This window comes from Lynx canadensis, chromosome B4, assembly GCF_007474595.2.
Source record: "Lynx canadensis isolate LIC74 chromosome B4, mLynCan4.pri.v2, whole genome shotgun sequence".
In the NCBI taxonomy this organism is placed as follows: domain Eukaryota; kingdom Metazoa; phylum Chordata; class Mammalia; order Carnivora; family Felidae; genus Lynx; species Lynx canadensis.
Window position 1 is genome coordinate 103,269,074 of NC_044309.1, and position 18,139 is coordinate 103,287,212.

Genomic DNA, 18,139 nt, shown 5'->3' on the forward strand with positions numbered 1-18,139 from the left:
GAGATTGAGAGAAGCTGTTCAGTACTAATTTTAGCTCCATTATGTAGATGAGGAAACCAAAGTTCAGATTACGTAATTAAATGACTCTGCCAGGATTCTAGCACAGATCCCATAAGCATTACAGTACAAATACAGGATTTAGACCTAGATTCAAATCTTGACTCTGCTACTTGAGAAAATAATTTTTATAAACCTTAGTTTCCTTATTTAGAAAATGATGATGATAGTCCCCCTTCAGATTTAAATAAAATAGCATATGTAAAGATATTACTATTTCACAGTAAAAAAATTTTAATAGCTTCTTTTCAGATCAGTTATAATCAACGATTTTTAAAATATACTTTTTTAGGAGATCTTGTTTCCTTACGATTTCTCTAAGTACATCACAGCCCCTATTTTCTCTGTGTTAAGCTCTGAGAATGTGGACCGCTGTGTGTCATTCAGATCCATAAAATAATACGAGCTACAACAGATTTCAGTGCGAGTTGTGGCTGGAAGCAGTTAGATTTTTCCCATCATTTTCAGTTAGAAATTCTTATCCAGTTATGGAACATTAATTGTCTAAAATGCCAGCTTCCACAGCCTCTACTTAAGGCAATTTTGAACCTTGAAGATACAAAGAAGGGGCTCATGGTTTGCTCTATAGATGTTTTTAGAGGAATGACTTGAATTTCTTTGGCTATCCTGTCTAATTCCATGAAATGAATGGCTTGATTAATTTACCAAGTAATTAAATCATTTTACAATTGGCTGACAAGCCTGTGGTTTTGAAATTGTGTGGAGTATTTCTTCATTGGAGAGGTGAATTTATCACACCCTGTCATCACCACAGTGAAGTAAATGTCTTGATGGCATCAACATAATTTGTTAGGTTATAGCATTCAGAAACTGTTTCCACCACCAAATGGGGATCCTGGTGTGTGTACTGATGGAAGAGAAAAGACATAGACAAAGCGGATAGCTCATGTGTCTCAGGGAGATGACATTTTGTAGGAGCAGCACTAAAGAGATTGCCTTGCTCTGTAGTTTGTCATGTACCTTGTCTCTCATAGATGGCTGGTTTCATGCAGATTATTGATGTGAGGATACATTCAGTCAGTTATCTGAGAGACGAAGTTACGACATCCAGGGTAATCGGAATGAAAAGGGGGAAAGTCAAGTCTCAGAAACCATGGTGTGCAGGGATACGATTCCTCACATTCTGCCAAATGGCTTCCCTCCAGCCAAGGCTGGGCCTCATCTAGTACTTTGGCTGCAGGTAGTCTCAAGGTGCTCCTCAGTGATGTTCTTCTTTTTCTTCCTTTCTCTCACAGCCAATGCAGTGGAATAAAATCATTAATTCTAAAAGGTAGCAGAAATATACCATCAGTTGTCTTGTTCTTTGAAATCATGACTGTCTCCTCCCTAAGTCATCCAGGTGCTAATGTTTGTGTGCCTTGGTAACAGCAGGAGTCAAAAGGGAATGTAAGATATGGAACAGAAGGCAGAGCACAGGAGCCTGGCAAGGTTAGCGAAGGAAGCACTGCTGAAACATAGATTGGACGTATAAGGTAGAAAACCATTGGGTGTTCCATGCATCTATGCTCAAATTTTACAAAGTTCATATATTATTTATAGACCAAAGACATAAGGACAGGCTGCTCCTTAGAGTTTCTCCCATGGACTCTCTTCTGATAAACAGTGGCTTTGTATTAGGCTTTATATTATGCTTATTCTGGGTTGAACACATTGAGTTCTACTATCTAGATAGTCATTTATAGTTAGCAAAAGAGCAACAAGCAGGAGTGGAGAAGATGACTAGGAGTACAACACTGAGTTGTGGTGAAAGGAGATGTTCAGATTTGAAGTATGGAGTGTATCATTAGAGCAGAATTCCTCAATGTCTAGACAAGTAGCCCAGTCATTTGGCTGGTTAATGGATTTACTACCATCAATTTCTGCCCTCACATTTTATCTGGCTATTGGATCTTGGGGTTCTGGGGATATCAGATTAACCCTGATGGGTCAGGCACCAAAGAGCACCCTCCAGAAATGGATCTTGTCCGTGATTTGACACTAATAAAAGGCCATGGAGTCATAAGAGTTTTTGGAAAAAGAACATTGCCAAGAAAGATATAGTAGAAGGACTCAAAAAGGAAATAAATTTGACCATTCCTACAGTGGTCAATGGCAAGAATAGTTTTGTGCCTGTGAGAATGGGAGCAAGCAAATAGTAAAATGCATTGGTATAATACCCTGCCGTCATCATAAGATTACAAAGGATCTTTGTGTCCTTGTTTCTCTCAAATATACCATGGATTGGAATAGATGATACCATTTACAACAGGTTAGAGGCTCCCAACATTCCTAACAAGTCTGCTGAGGACTTATGTGTGGATGTGATCTCAGACTTCAGTGAAAGAAGTGAAGGTACCATCTAGGTCATCAAACTACCAGTGGATACACATTTGTTCACCAGTATTGAGCATAGCACAGGCAGTGATCTCCAGGCTAAGTTACCTATCAGTAAATCCTTCGGGATTTAAAAGCCTTCACAAGGCTGTCTTTTTAAGTTAGTGCAGAGTAAACATTTCTGTCATATTTGATAGTGGTTGTGCCTCTTAGAGATACAATTATTTGGAAGTTAAAATTAGGGGCAAAAGAATCACCACAGACTGATGAACTAAAAGGTTTAAGTTTAGTGAAAAGGGTTAACAAAAGTACAAATGAGAAGGGGCCAAGCAGGGCTTTGCTGAATAAGGATGAATGTGTGGAAGAGGAGTTTGTACTTAGGGAAATCTTTATGGCCTGTAGGAACAAACAAGGGAAATGACATATGCCATTATTTTAATCCTAAAGAAATACCTACAACTTACTTGATTTTGATTTCACTCAGCAGTGAGCATTAACATTTTTATTAACAAAATTAGTAAGAATCCTTCTTAAACTCTTTTTTAAAATCCTCTTTAGGCACATCAGTTTATGGAAACTGCTCATAGGCAATGTTTTGATTACAAGGTTTAATTATAGAAGATTCCTGTGATTTAAAAAGCAGACACTCCTTTCTGCACCTTACAGGGCTTCATTAAAGCTGAACAAGATGAAACCTTAAACCCCATGGCAAAGGCACTCTATGATTGTTTTCTTTTGTCATAATACTTCTCATTTAATTACTATGCTAACAATGAGAAGTTCCAATATGCTCACTTAGAAACAGAAATAGGGAGTCTTTATGTATTTTTTTTTTTTTTTTGCAACAAAAGGATCACTTGTCCCCAAGACACCAGGGGAATGAAGAAAGGTTTATGATGTTAACGAGGCACTGGTAATGTGGTGCTGAACCTCATAAACTTGCAGTCAGTCAGACATATTTTGGGCAGTATAGGGATATATTAAATTTATGTGACCTTGGGTCTGTTACTTAACAAATTAACTTCTGAAATCTTCATTCCAAAATGAGAATAATAATACCTCCCTCATAAGCTAACTGGAAGATTAAATCAGATGAATGAATGGATGAATGAATACAAAATGTTTATTAATAAAGATAATTGTGTATTTATATGCCAAGGCTTTTATGAGGGTTTTTATGCATAACCCCACATATTCTTCACAAAACTATTAACATAACTTCCTATTTATAGGTATCCTCAATTGATTGGTAAGAAATCTGAAAATGGGTTTTTAAGCAACTTGCCCGCCCAAGGTTACAGAGGTCGGACATGACAGCGCCAGCCTTTAGACCCAGGCAGCTGGACTCAAGCCAGTGCTGTGCTTGTAACCGCTGTATACAGTGTCTGGAAATCTCTAAGTGTCCAATTGGGTTGCAATTGCGTTACTCTTGGAGCTTTTTCTGTTCCCACGGACTTCCTGTCCTTGCCTTACCATTTTCTCTTTGCAACATTTTTAATTACTTCCAGCTGTTTTCTTTTCATCTTCTTGTGTTAGCTTTTGGAGATTAGCATTCACACATGAGTATGCTTTATTTTTGCACATAAAGATACAAAAATTCTTTTTGTTTTTTTTTAAACAAGGAATAAATCACTTTTCTCTACACCCTGGAAACCACTGTTTATTATCTACTTTTAATATTTTGCCAAACTTATGCATGAAAATAATATGGCTTGGGTATTCTAACTTACATCTCTTCAGTTATGAAATTGAGTGACTTTTAATACATTGTGCAGTTCTTGAATATCTTGGATGATTAGTACTGTTCAAAAGAGAAGAAGAGATCCTTATACTTAAGTTCTAAGAATTTATTTTCTTTTAAGATTAATAATAATTTTAAGATCTTTCACATGACATACCTCTATATCAAGAGGAAGATATGTCCTATGAGCTTTAGAAATCATGTAATTCAAGCTTCTTCTCAAAGTTATAAAACTGGCTTAAGTCAGATCTATCAGCTGAGTTTAAATAATGATAATTTCAATCAAAAATACTTAGGAAAAATAATGATTTATAATTATGATTGCTTACTTACAGCAGTACATTTTACTATGCAGATAAAACAATTTAAGGTGAACTTTTGTAGGATTTTAAGTCTAGTCAGGAAATGACTTCTGCTTATTACAAAAAGAATCATGTTTATATTTTCACGTGAAGAATTCAATTTTCTGTGGAAGGATCTGGAGACGTGCCTTCATTTTGTGCAGTAATGTTCTGTAGGTATATGCATAGCAGTGAATCAGAGTTTGTACTGGACAGCCATGGTACACTTTGTCCTTTCCTACTAGTACATTTGTAATACGTGTGCCCAAAGGATTACATATTGTTTATTAATACATTATATGTCATTTTCTCACTTCACTTGGCTAGCGCTTTGAAATGGTAATCCAATCTCAAACACTTCTTTGTGGTCTATGAAATCATTTTTTTCCCCCACTGGGTTCTGAGGACCAGTGATTCAGTATTACCTGATACAGATTATTCTTTGTTCATCTTCATATGTTTCCTTTCCCAAGCATATTCAATTAGAGTCAGAATGTGAAAATTCATAAAAACAAGCCATTCATATGTTAATATATTAAAAAGAGGTATCTAAAATACTTTATGAGCTACATGCTGCTTTACAGTCTCCTAAACTTAGCTGGAGATGCTAGATGACCATGAAACTCTGGTAACTGTTTTTAAGATTCAGTGTTCATTCGAATCTACCATGCAAAATAGCCACAGGAACCCTTTCCTGTTGTTAACATTTTATAAGCACCAGTCCAGGGAAGAAAAGGTGAAACACTAATCCTTGCATACTATACAGATAGCTAACCTATTTTATTTTGTCACTTAACTTTAATACTTTTTACAGTAAAATTATAAATTATAACTCATATAACTTAAAGTTGGTTATAATTATAATTAATAATTACTTAAAAGTAAATGATAAATACCTTGTATGTTCTTATTTGGTTCAATGCTGATCTTCAAACTGAAAATTTTCAGTATCTATTTCAAAACCAATATTTATATTCATAAGTAAATTTATCAAGTATTTATTGAGCATTTACTATGTATCTGGTACTAGTCTCAGAACTTGGAATACAGTTTTGAATAAAACAAAGACTCCTGTCCTTAGGGAACTTTACATTATGGACAGATAATGAACCATGAGGATAATAAATAAATGTATTATAAGATATATTAAAGTGTGATGAGGGCAATGGAGAAAAGAAAAAGTAGAACAGAGTACAGAGGATATAGAAGGGGAAAGGCTGAAGTGAGGAAGTTGTAAGTTTCCATTTTAAATATGATGATGTCTTAGTCTGCTTAGGCTACCATAACAAAATACCGTAGGCTTAAACAACAGAAATCTTTCTCACAGGCGCTAGAAATCTAAGAACTGAGTTCCAATCAATTTGTTATGTGGTGGGAGCTCTCTTCCTGGCTGGCAGGAGGCCTCCTTCTTGTTGTTTTCATATGGCTTTTCTCCAGTACATGCACACAGAGGGAAAGAACTAGCTTTCTGGTGTCCTTTCTTATAAGAACACTAGGTTTATTGGATTAGGGCCCAACCCTTATGGCCTCATTTAATGTTAATTACTTCCTTACTCCAAGTACAGTCACACTGAGAGGTTAGGGCTTCAACATATGAATTTTGGGGGACACATCCATTCAGTACAAAGGAAGCAGTCAGTGTAGGCTTCTTTGAGATGGTGATATTTGAGCAAACCTCTGAAGCTTATGAATGGGTACTCAGATATGCAAGGGAAATATCTTTCCAAGCACAGGAGTAAGCTGGTGCAAAAACCCTCTGACCTGGTATGTTCCAAGAACAGTAAGTAGACCAGTTTGGCTTCAGTGGAGTTAAGGTGGAGATGGAAGTGGAAGTCAGAATGATAATAGGGAATCAGGGAGTTAATGAAGGAAGGACCAGATCACAGAGGCCACTGGAAGGACTGTGGCTTTTCCTTGTGAGAGATGAGGAGGATTTTAGGTAGAAAGGTGATGTTTAAAAGGACTACTATTCCTGCTATATTGAAAATAGATGGGAAGAGAACAAGGATGGATACAAGAAGGCTTGTTAGGTGTCTATACAATAATGTATGCAAAACAAGATGCTGATCTGGCTCAGAATACAAGCAGCAAAGGGGATGAGAGATGAATACAGCTACACAAAGTTTTGAACAGTATAATGAACCCCCAAATACTCACTATTTGAATGTAATAATTTTTAACATTTTGTCATATTTGTTTTATTTATGCATTTGCTTTTTAATTTTTAGTATTTTAAAGTAAATTACAGAAAACATGATGTTCCACTATTTATTATGTTTCCCTAATAAGTATATTTCTATTATATTGTCACAGCTAAATAAAAAAACGATAAATCCTTGATATTATATAATATGATATGCACTTTCACATCATCCTCAGATTTTTTTCTCATACTATGTTTGAATCAGGATCCAAAAAGAGGTTCATACGTTATTTTCTATTGTTGTGTCTCTTAATCTCTTTCTTCTTCCTCTTTTTTCCCCCATGTCACAGACACATTAAGGCAACCAGATAGATTGGTCTAAAGGAGGTCCCATATTCTGAATTTGTCTGATTGCTTTCTCTTGGTGTGATTTAATTTTTTCCTCCTTCCTCTACTTTCTTATAAATTAGAAATAAAATCTAAAAGTTTGAATATTCACAATTAACATTTTTGGCAAGGACATTTTGCAGGTGTTTCTGCCTAGATTCAAATACCTCTCTTCAGGAGGTGTATAATATCTAGTTGTCTCATTTCAATGACATTAGAATTGATCAGTGAGTTTAGTTGTAGTGACAACATGATCCTTCATTGGAAAGTTATTTTTCCCCTTTGTTATAACTAGCAAATAGTCTGTAGGATGATAGTTCAGCATCCTGTTCATATCCAGTTCCCTAACAACCTTCCTCCTACTCATTAAGGATACATTTATGATTGTTACCTAAATCAATTATTTTATTAGGAGTGAAAAACTAACTTCTAATTATATTATTCCTTCCACACGTATTAAACTGAACTCTCTTGTAAAGAGGAGCCTTATTGCCTTAACTATAACTTTTTTTTTAATTCACAAAATACAGTCCATCTGAGAAAGTTAGGGGGAAAATGCTTAATTTTTCATTTTAAAGTATGGAAATGGTAGTCTAGCTATAACCAGTGTTTACAAGTTAAAAGATTTTTGTATATTTTTTATTTCTCTTTCATTGAATAATATTAGAACTTGTGGATTTTTATATATTGAATCTATTTCCACCAATTTCAGCTTTTATTCATTATAAAATTTAAATGGTTTCTTCTTTGGCCAGTAGGAACTTCTGCAAGATGAACTTTCATTCTTTCTGTTAGCCTTGGATAGCTTCTTAGCTTTCTTGCCCCACTAGATGTCCCAAATTCCTTTTGTTTTCTAACCACACTTTGGGATTACTACCTCTCCAACTTCCCCTCATTTCTTTTCTTTTAATGTTTTTTTTTTTTTTGATAGAGTGAGACAGAGTGCCAGTGGAGGGAGCAGCAGAAAGAGAGGGAGACACAGACTCTAAAGCAGGCTCCAGGCTCTGAGCTGTCAGCACAGAGCCTGATGCAGGGCTTGAACTCACGAACCATGAGATCATGGCCTGAGCTGAAGTTAGACGCTAAACCAACTGAGCCACCCAAGCGCCCTTTTTTCTTTCTTTCAATGAAAAGTGTATGTGTTTTGAAGGTACAAGCAACAAGATTTCCTCAGATATTGTGGATATGTTCTATGAGAGGAAGAGTCAAGGATAACTACAAAGTTTTTGGACTGAGCAACTAGATCAGTGAGGTTGCCATCAACTAAGAGGTAGAAAGATTGCAGTTGAAAGGAAGGAATTATAGGAGTTCAGCTTTGAATATTGATTTTGAAATTTTAATTACATTTCTAAAGATGGATATTGGCAATTGCATATTCATGTCTGGAGTTCAACAGATAGCAATTAAGTAGTCATCATCATATAGATGAAAATTAAAACCATGAGGCAGCAATGGGCTGGCTCACTGAGGTAGTAAGTTTAGGTAGAAAAAAGAAGAGGTCCAAGGGCTGAGCCCAAGATTTAGAAGATCTGGGAGAAGAAGTGGAACAAACACAGTTGTACACTTTGTTAGCATTCTTGAGAAACATTCCAAGAAAATATATTTCTGTGTTTTGAGACCCAAATAATATTTCATAATTATAATTAATAATCATGTTATACTTCTTGCTCTTCAGGTGAAGGACTTTCAGAAAGAACTGTAGAAATTATTCTTTCAGTCACTTTGTGCATCCTTTCAATCATTCTTCTTGGAACAGCTATTTTTGCATTTGCAAGGTAAGATTTACTTGTACTCTCATTCCTAAGATGCTTATGGACATTATTCAGTCATAGTCCAATCAGGAGACAGAAACCCCAATAGTTACTAGAATGGGGAATATTTAATAAAAAAAATTGCTAACTTGTAGAAGTAGTTAATTATCATACAGGGTAAAAGAACTCTAAAGGCTCCAGAAATAGCAAGTACAACAAAGCAGCTGCTCTCTCAAGGCTGAGGAAGAATGGACAGTAAAAGAACTAAGAATTAGAAGAAGTCTCACTCCAAAGTTTAACATGGAATGTCTACCACAGGCACATACAGCCTATCACCTATCAGTGGGCAGAGAAATATGACAGAGGGAGGGGCTGGAGCTGTTCTACTGAAGCTAACGATCATTGATGGAGAGTAGACAGGCTGGAATTGGTCTGTAGAAACAACTCACTCTTGCTGGATGACGTGGGTGGCTGAGCTACTTGGAATCATTTACCAATGGGAAGAGTCTGCACTTAGGAGGCAGCTAGCACTCACAGAGGTGGGCTGCTGGGCTTCCACAATGAATAATGATAATGCAGACCTGGAACACACCAGGGAAGTATCTCCCTGTCCCTCTTGCCTTGAAGGTCACTCTAGTATTCTCGATTGACAAAGCTTAACATCCCACCGGCTGGCAAAGGGGATGTATTAGGGTGTGGAGCCTAGTTTCAATATCACAAAGCAGGGCAAAGAAAGGCAGGTTTAAAACTAAGAGACAATAAAGTGATAACAAAAAAAGCAGAAGGTGCCAGGACTTTTGTATATTTAAAAATAATTTATAACTATGATAGATTTAATGAAATATATTTTAATCAAATCTAACTTTTAAACTATACAGAAGAGATCATTTTTACATGATCTCTTTTGAGATCATGACATTTAAAGACGTCCATCTTCCTTACATGGTGAGCCCCTTTTTCCTATTTACTTTACCAATGAGTCTGTGCTACATTTTCCAAGGGCCCCTTTATATTCTCAGTATTAGCCTCCTAATTCCCTTGCCATTTGCAGGGCCTCAGGGGAAATCTTAGTTATGGTCCTAAAATCCAGCCATAAATTAGATTGCTGAGTTAAAGGGTCCTTACATTTGCAAAAATAACCATGACACTAATTTCCTAAGTAGCTTAATAGGCCCTGTTTTTATTTTACCTGAAGAATGTTGTCCTGTATTCTGAATGCCCATCATCTGTTTCACCTTGAACCTGTCAAATCATCATTTTGATGGCTAATTTGTAGAACTCTTGAAAAAAAATTTTTTTTTCTTACACTGCATACTGTTCTCAGAGTCAGCCAGAAGATGGTGAGAGAAAGTCATTATTCTAGTTTTAGAGACATATAATTTGTATAACATATCTTCCTTCCAATATGAATATGGCCAAGGCATACCCCTCAGGGACATGCCTTGGTCATATTCATATTGTTTCCTTGCTCTAAAATCTCTGATTTTTCATTTCCTTACAGGATGAACTCCTTATGTGGGCAAGAAATACTCCCCTCTTACTTACTCTCTACAAATTCCCAACATACTTCTCTTTGGCCAACTAGGTCTGTTCTCACCAGAACATTCCTTAGGCTTTTATAGAACTCTGCTTTTGTTCCATCAACCAGAAATGTGCTTCCTCCTCCTTCTCATTCTGGAGCATTCAAATCAAATCTCACGTTTTTACTTCCTAACAATACTAATAGTTGTCATATGAATTGTAATTTGGATTTTTTCTTTTTATGCTTTTTCTACACTTAGATCTTGCCTCTCAACTAAATTGTAATGTTCTTGAGCATAAGAACCATATTTTATACTTTCTATACCATCCTTAATACATAACACATAATAAAAAAATGTTTGAAATGTGATAGATATAATAGTATCACTAGTAACACACCATACTGTGTCAAAGAAGGATAAACATGGAAAGGGTGTAAAATGATAGGGCCTTGATTAGATTCTCAGATTCATGTGACTTTTATTTTTGAACCTGAGTTTTCTAAATGTAAAGATAACAATATATGCTTTCAATATTTGTGTAAAAAGCCAATGAGACAATTCAAAACATATTTCCATGCATTTTCCTGCATGTAGAAATGTTTCACATATATAAAAACAATGGGACATTGTCTTTTAGTATTGGTGATGATAGCAATGAGCTATTTCCACTTTGGCACACTTTCTTTTTATGACAAATCTGTGAGACAGCTAGAGAGAGGAAAAACAAGCACACAGCATTGGTTTCATTTGCTCTATATTTTAAATTTGCCAACGACCAAAGCCTTGATCAACTAATGCTCATCAAAATTTGAAATTTCACCAAAGCAACATGTTAAAGCAATATGGTAGAATAGGTTTATGGAATTAAAGCAAGAAAAAGAAGTTGAGTAGGTATAAATTTGCAACATATTCAGAGAAATGACCCCAACAAAGAAATTATTTGACTAATATCTTAAAAAGAAAACAAAACCTAAGTTTATATGCTTTCTATGATACTTCCTTTTTGGACTTTACCATACTTATTTTAGAATTCGACAGAAGCAGAAAGAAGGTGGCACATATTCTCCTCGGGATGCAGAAATTATTGACACTAAATTCAAGCTGGATCAGCTCATCACAGTGGCAGACCTGGAACTGAAGGGCGAGAGATTAACGCGGTGAGCACACTCCTCTTGGCGAACAGTGGTTCAGAGGGCCTGGAGCCATGACCCTATTCTGACCTATGCTTGTTGGAAGTGTTTGTGGGGCTCCTATTTACACAGGTCATAGAGATCTTCTTTCAAAGGGTGACCTCCATCTTCTGCACACTTCTCACTGGTGTTCGGAGAATCACTTAATCTTCCTTATGCTTTGAGTTCAATATGAACCTTGGACTATAATATTCAACCAAGCTTTCTTTTTCTTTCTTTTTTTTTTTGCCCTGAAACAAATATTTTTACACATTAAGCCTTTAAAATTATGTTTAATAATTTACTTCATATGATTTCTTTTTATGGGTTTTCTGGAGGTATCCATATTTTTAATCACAGTTTTAAATAAATTTGTAACTACTTGATACTATTTATATCATATTTATAAAAGCCTTTCTCATAGCTCTTTTTTTTAGTGTAAAATTACATTAAAAGTCCAACTTGTGTATTAACACTTTATATTTTAAATCGCTTAGTATTTAAAAATTAAATACAAAGTAAAAATTACCTTTGGAAGGAAAAGTGTGCCTTCGGTATGTATTGGAAATACTAAAGTGTTTAATTTTAGAGTATTTTAAATCCTTTTAAAATCATTAAAAAATACTCTAAATGTTGGCACATTTGAAAAATGTGTCTATTAAGATAATTCATCAAATTCTTAATAAAAACTGTCATCAGGTTATTATAACAAGTTTAGATCCAATATTTTGTGATGTATGTAAGCACATTATAGTTGTTCCAAAGTATATGCACAACACTTCTGTACTTTAAAAAATTATTATTAACTGTTGAAATATGTCATCAAAGTTTTTGAGCTCAGAAAGGAATTGTTTATAGTTGTCATTTAGCAAAGCCGGTCTTTACCAAATAGATTGACTTTGAAAGAATATTTCCAGCATGTCTAAAAATATCTAATATGTGCTATAGTGGGAAGTGCCATGTGATAAGCAGGGCCCTTCCAAATACTGCAAGATGAAAGCTATTCAGTATTATCACTAAATTAGAAGGCAATCTGATTTGTTAAAGAGAAAAACTCACTTCTTTATATTTAGGTATTTACCTTTGTTTATATTCTAATAAAGGTTGTATCTATGGATGCAACAAAATGGATAGTGCTCCAAAGAACATGTGTAAGATGGTTATATATTACCTAGGACATAGTTTTCCACATAAGAAATGTTACATATAAAAGATAAGAGGTCCTCAGGGTAATCTGCCAAAGTTAAGCCACATCATAGGAGTAATAGAGCATTCCAGTATTAGGCTACATCTCGGTGCTAAAAGGGTCATCCTTCATGGTAAAAAGAAATTTCTTCTCCTTTCCCTCTGGAGCCAACTGAATTTCTATAGTATTTCCCCAACTCCCTTTCTGTACCACTTTCTCAAATTTTTGTGCCCCCTCTACAGACCTCATTCTCTTCTACACCCAAAAGTACCAGGGATAAAACATCAACTCTCTCAGTGCAATTAATTTTAGTTGTTTAAACAATTTAGTTGAGTCTGTTCCTAATAAAATGTGAACTTCTAAGTATCTAAACACTTCTAGGGCCTTTTTTTAAAAGAATCTTCATTGATCTCCCAATAGTCCTTAGGATGTAGATCTTTAGGAGATATGACATAATAAAGTGAAAAAAGTCAGTCAGTATTAAAGTATTCTTGATGAAGAAGGTTACCATTCTAGGCAGGCTATGGTGAGGTTAGATCCCCTAAGCTCTGTGTGTTTTTACAGCTTGCCCTTTCCTGCACTTCTGAACACAGCTATTATCTAAACGCTGTAGGATTTTTTTTTTTTTTTCTTAACAGTGTTTGTCATGGCAGCTAAAGGGAAAGGTGGATAAGGACTGCATAGATTGTTTATTATTGGGTTTTTATAAATTAGGGGCTGCCTTACTTAACCTTGACTGCTAATTATTTGTTTTCCTGTTCCCATGTTTATTTACATATATGTGGCTTTATTTGTAAATTGATGTAGAAGTGTCTTTCAAGTATATTTCAAATAATTTTTATTTACTTTTGCACATAGAAAATTCATATATTGCCCCCAGTAATAGCATAGTTGGAAACTTTAGTTTCTGTGCTTTTTCCTTTCTCATTTTTTGTTACGATTCTAGCATTACTGACTATAAAACATTCTTATTTGTAATTTCAATGGCACATAATAATATCCTTTGCTTGATTTATTGCAGAAATTTATTAAAATAGCTAGCAAGTTGTTTGAGTATTAACTCTTCATTACAGAGATCTGTCTCCAGCTTTACTATTTATTGAAGGTTTTTCATTTAATAAGATCACTAATACATTAGATATGAAGTCTAAAAAAGTGGTAACTAACAAATCCATAATTAGTCGTGTGTACATATACAAGGGACCATCCTTCTGTGAAGCTCTAAAGCTCTTCACTTGTCTTTGAGGTGCTGGAAGATCTAAATCTATTCAAAGTCATACAGGTCATGAGAGTAGAGCCAAAGAGACAGTATATTCTGAGACTAAAGAATCAGAGCGTTTGAGTTCATTTGTAAATTGTTGAATAACTTATGTCATATGTCTGTGTTATTTGCAGCAAAGAACTTAGATGATTTCCTTTAAATCTACCCAGCTAACATATGCTGTTTCTACTTTTGGCTTAGACATGGTCTTTCCCCTCCAACCTGCCCACTCTCTTCTAGCTGGCTGGACAAGCAGTTTTCCTCAGTGTCATATGTCTTGACATGTCCATAAGAGAAATGATAAAAGAAGAATATCTAATCAAAATATTAATTTTAGGGATTATCTAGTTGACAAAAGGTCATTATGATGCTTGTACTAAATCTTGTCAAGGACTTTTTTGTAGTTAAGAAAGTATTTATTTTATGACACATGCCTGCATATGTATTTATTTTATGATACATGCCTGCATATGTATTTATATGTTGAGATTCATCCTGTAATTTTTGTATGTGCAAACTCTCATTATTTAGTTATATTCTACATTGTTGCACAAAGAATCTGAAGAAGAATTCTGGCACATTATACTTTTTCTTTGTGAAGGAAAATGAAACTCAAAAAATGATTTAGTACTCTGTAACTCCATGAGAACATTCAGGATAGGCCAAGATAATGTTTTAAATTCCTATTTGGAATGATAATTATATCATTTCCTCATGCACATTTTATATTTAAGTTGAGACGATGCTAGATGTATTTCTTAGGAAGAGTATCTAATATTTTGGGCTCATCTATTCCATATTTACCAGATTAGAAAATGACCCTCGGGGTTTGTTATTTGTAAGCAAATGAACAAACATTTTGTGATGGCTCCTTTGAAACACAGCCATTTAGCCCGTGAAGGTGAGAAAAGTTTCTCGGAGGAGATATTGGCAAGATCAGCAAACATTCAGGTGAAGCAGACCTGAATCTTCAAGATTGCAGAGACCAGCTGGTCCTGTGACTTACTTTAACTAATTTCACTGCAATACAAACTCCTTTTCCAAGAGGGTTATAACACTTAAAATTAAACAACCCACCAGAATGTTCACAAGTATTTTATTGGCACTCAATTTCTTCCAAGCCTCAACTGTTCCCCCCCAATTGTGTGCATCATTCCATATTAATTATCTTGCCTGTTTTACTTGAGTGAATGTAATGGTGCATTAATTAGACTCAAGGCCCAATCATGAGTGGAATTAAAATTGTAACAAAATAAAGCAAACAACTGAATTGCTACTTTAAGAGTATCTTTCTTTCTTCCATAACTTTAAAAGTATGCATTGAATTTTTGTTAAATGTATACGTCTTCAGGAAGCTTACCATTTAAAAGAATTCTATGAATGTGCTTTGTAAACTGTAAATCAGAATACATTTGGAATTGTTACTGTTATTTACAATCTTTATACAAATTATCACTTCAGCATACTTTCACATAGAGGGTTTGCTAACATAATAATGGCTACTGTTTATGAGCAATTCCTATGTGTTAAATTCTGTGTGTAATGATCTCACTTAACTCTTTCCTTTGTGGTGGGTACTTTTAATCCCATTTTACAAATGAAAAGCAAAAGATATTTAACGTTTATTTTATTTTTGAGACAGAGACAGAGCATGAACAGGGGAGGGGCAGAGAGAGAGGGAGACACAGAATCTGAAACAGGCTCCAGGCTCTGAGCTGTCAGCACAGAGCCCGACACGAGGCTCGAACTCACGGGCTGTGAGATCATGACCTGAGCCGAAGTCGGACGCCTAACTGACCAAGCCACCCAGGCGCCCCGAAACAAAAGATATTTAGCGAATTTAAGTAACTGTCCAAAGTCATAGATCTAGTAAATAAGAGAGCCATGATGCTAGCCTGGGTTTGTTTGATTTGGAGGTTATCAAGGTACGCGTGTGTGTGTGTGTGTGTGTGTGTGTGTGTGTGTGAACTCTGAAGCGTACTAGATGAGATTAATATTACCCCTATTAAAAAAACAAGGCCCCATGGTATCCTTCTTCAAGCAGTTTTCCTATGCAGAGAAATGATTCTAAGGGAAGACCTGCTTCTTTCAAATTATTTGTCCGTTAGTGATAAGGGGCAAAGGAGTGATGGCATTTTAGTCTAGGTTCAAACTTGCAGAAGCTAAAAATTCTTTAATAGTCCAAGTCTTACTGTCCTTCAATAAGAATACATAATATCTGACTGATATATGAAACTCTATGTAAAATTGTTAGCATTTTAATTGCCATCAGTTCTTTGACAGACTCTGGTCATTAATTTTTCTTCTATCTGAAACCATTTTGCAAACAATGGCAAAAATACATGAATCCAGATAAGAAATGTCTGACCATGTGAATTCAGGACAAGAGATGTCCTGAAGTGGAATGAAGCTCAAGACAGTTAATGCTCATGTGCTGGTGGCAGCAAAAACTAATGCAGTGTGTTCGTGTACTAAATAAACAATGAATGTTTACTTTCAGATATTCTTCATTTTTCTTTAGACGCAAGGAGATTTTTGTCATCCAGTAAGTTACTATGGTGGTGCAGAGCTCTGTTGTGATGGTTTTCATCTTGTCAGCTGGTGTGCTCTATATTTTTAAATGTATTATACTGAGCATTTTGTTGTTTAATGTGCTATTTTTTCCAAAGCCAAAGGAAAAAAAGCCCTATGCTTTCTAGGTACAATATATCCTCTATAATTTGCATGCTATTGATATGGTAAAGTTAACCTTATCAAAATGCACATTGACTCGTAATGTGCATGTCCTGAGAATTTGCTGTGTTCTCATGTTGTGTTAGCTTTGATAGTAAAATAGGTTTTCACCTAGATTTCTGCACATGCATCTTGTGTTATTATTACCATGATACAAAGCTGAGTTCTTCATCCGACAGATGGAGTCTGGGTCCACACTTCACACAAGCTCATTTCGACTACTGCAGGTGGCAATCTGTAAAGACCAAGACGATGAAATTTTCCATTCTGTGCCTCTGGGGCATACACAGAGTGGCACATTTCATGGAATCTGTACTTCAGTCCTAACCAATGGGTAGCCAACTGTGCATGCTTTCAGGCACTCCTCTGATGCTTGGAAATGCCATTTGTAGGCTAGCACAAAACTTGCTTTATGCATTCTGAGGGTAGCATAGCAAAATGTCAGTATTACCAGGGACTCCAGCAACTGATCGAGTGCCCCAGAGATAACCAGTTTGTTCAGGCAAAGAATATGAATGGAGGCAAAGAACAAAAATGCATTTTATTTCAAAATCCCAAATCTATTACAGAGGAATCAGTCCCCATGAACCACAAACCTGGATGGGGCCAAGGCTCCTGACATTCTCATTGATCATGAATAGTACTCAGCATGATTAAAACAGTGGAATCCAGGACTATTTCTACTCTAATCATATTCAGCATTTTGGAAACATAGGTAACCTTGTTTTACTTCATATAAACTAATTGCCAAGTTCCCACTGACAGAATTAAAATAGTTTTATAAAAATACATTTTCCTCAAAGGACCTGCATGATCAGATTCAGTTGTCAAAGTAAGATTCTGTCGAGCTAAAGGTTTAAGTGATCACATCACACATAAAATATCCAACTCCAACCAGCACTCAAAGCTGACCCCTCAGCATTCTAGACTCACAAGGGGCCTGGTTGAGCAACCCTGCCCCCTGCCAAATATCCTTTTTTGACGTCATTAAACAGAATTCTTTTACTTTTTTTGCTCTATGCCATTAATGCCTCAGAGAAGAATACTTCCATTTTTTATAGAATCCTCACTGTTTCTCCTCCACAACCAAATGTCCTGTCTTAGAATTAGTCAGTAGTATCCACCTTAGTCAGAGCTCTTACTTTGTTAGAGGTAAACATAATTAGTTTGGATTCATCAGAACCTTTATAGAACACCTCTTCATAAATCATATTTGTTAAAGTAGATGTAGTATTCTTCCAAATTTAGTTTTCTGTGGTTCCCTTCTAACCCTTAACTGAAGAACTTCAGTGCTAACTTGCTTGCTAGCTAATAATAGTTCAGTCTAGAAGTGCTTCTTTTTAGATATTATGTCATCTGTGTCCTCTTCATTAAATTCTCACTGAGAGTCTGTGTCCACCTCTTCAAACAGCTGTCAGCAATTTCTTCAGCTTCTCTATCTACTCCGTCTGCCCTCTTGCCCGAGGTAGCTAATCTTATGCCCATGGCTAGAATCTAAGATATGTGGTAGACA

General features: G+C 35.6%; 1 protein-coding gene across 1 annotated transcript in view; it reads left to right on the plus strand.

The window, feature by feature from the left end:
• Positions 1 to 18,139, plus strand: part of PTPRQ (protein tyrosine phosphatase receptor type Q) — a 229,341-nt gene that overhangs the window by 172,301 nt on the left and 38,901 nt on the right. Inside the window, exons 35-36 of the mRNA XM_032593794.1 lie at positions 8,679 to 8,778; positions 11,306 to 11,434. Of these exons, the coding sequence (XP_032449685.1) occupies positions 8,679 to 8,778; positions 11,306 to 11,434 (229 nt within the window). The remainder of the gene's footprint in view (positions 1 to 8,678; positions 8,779 to 11,305; positions 11,435 to 18,139) is intronic.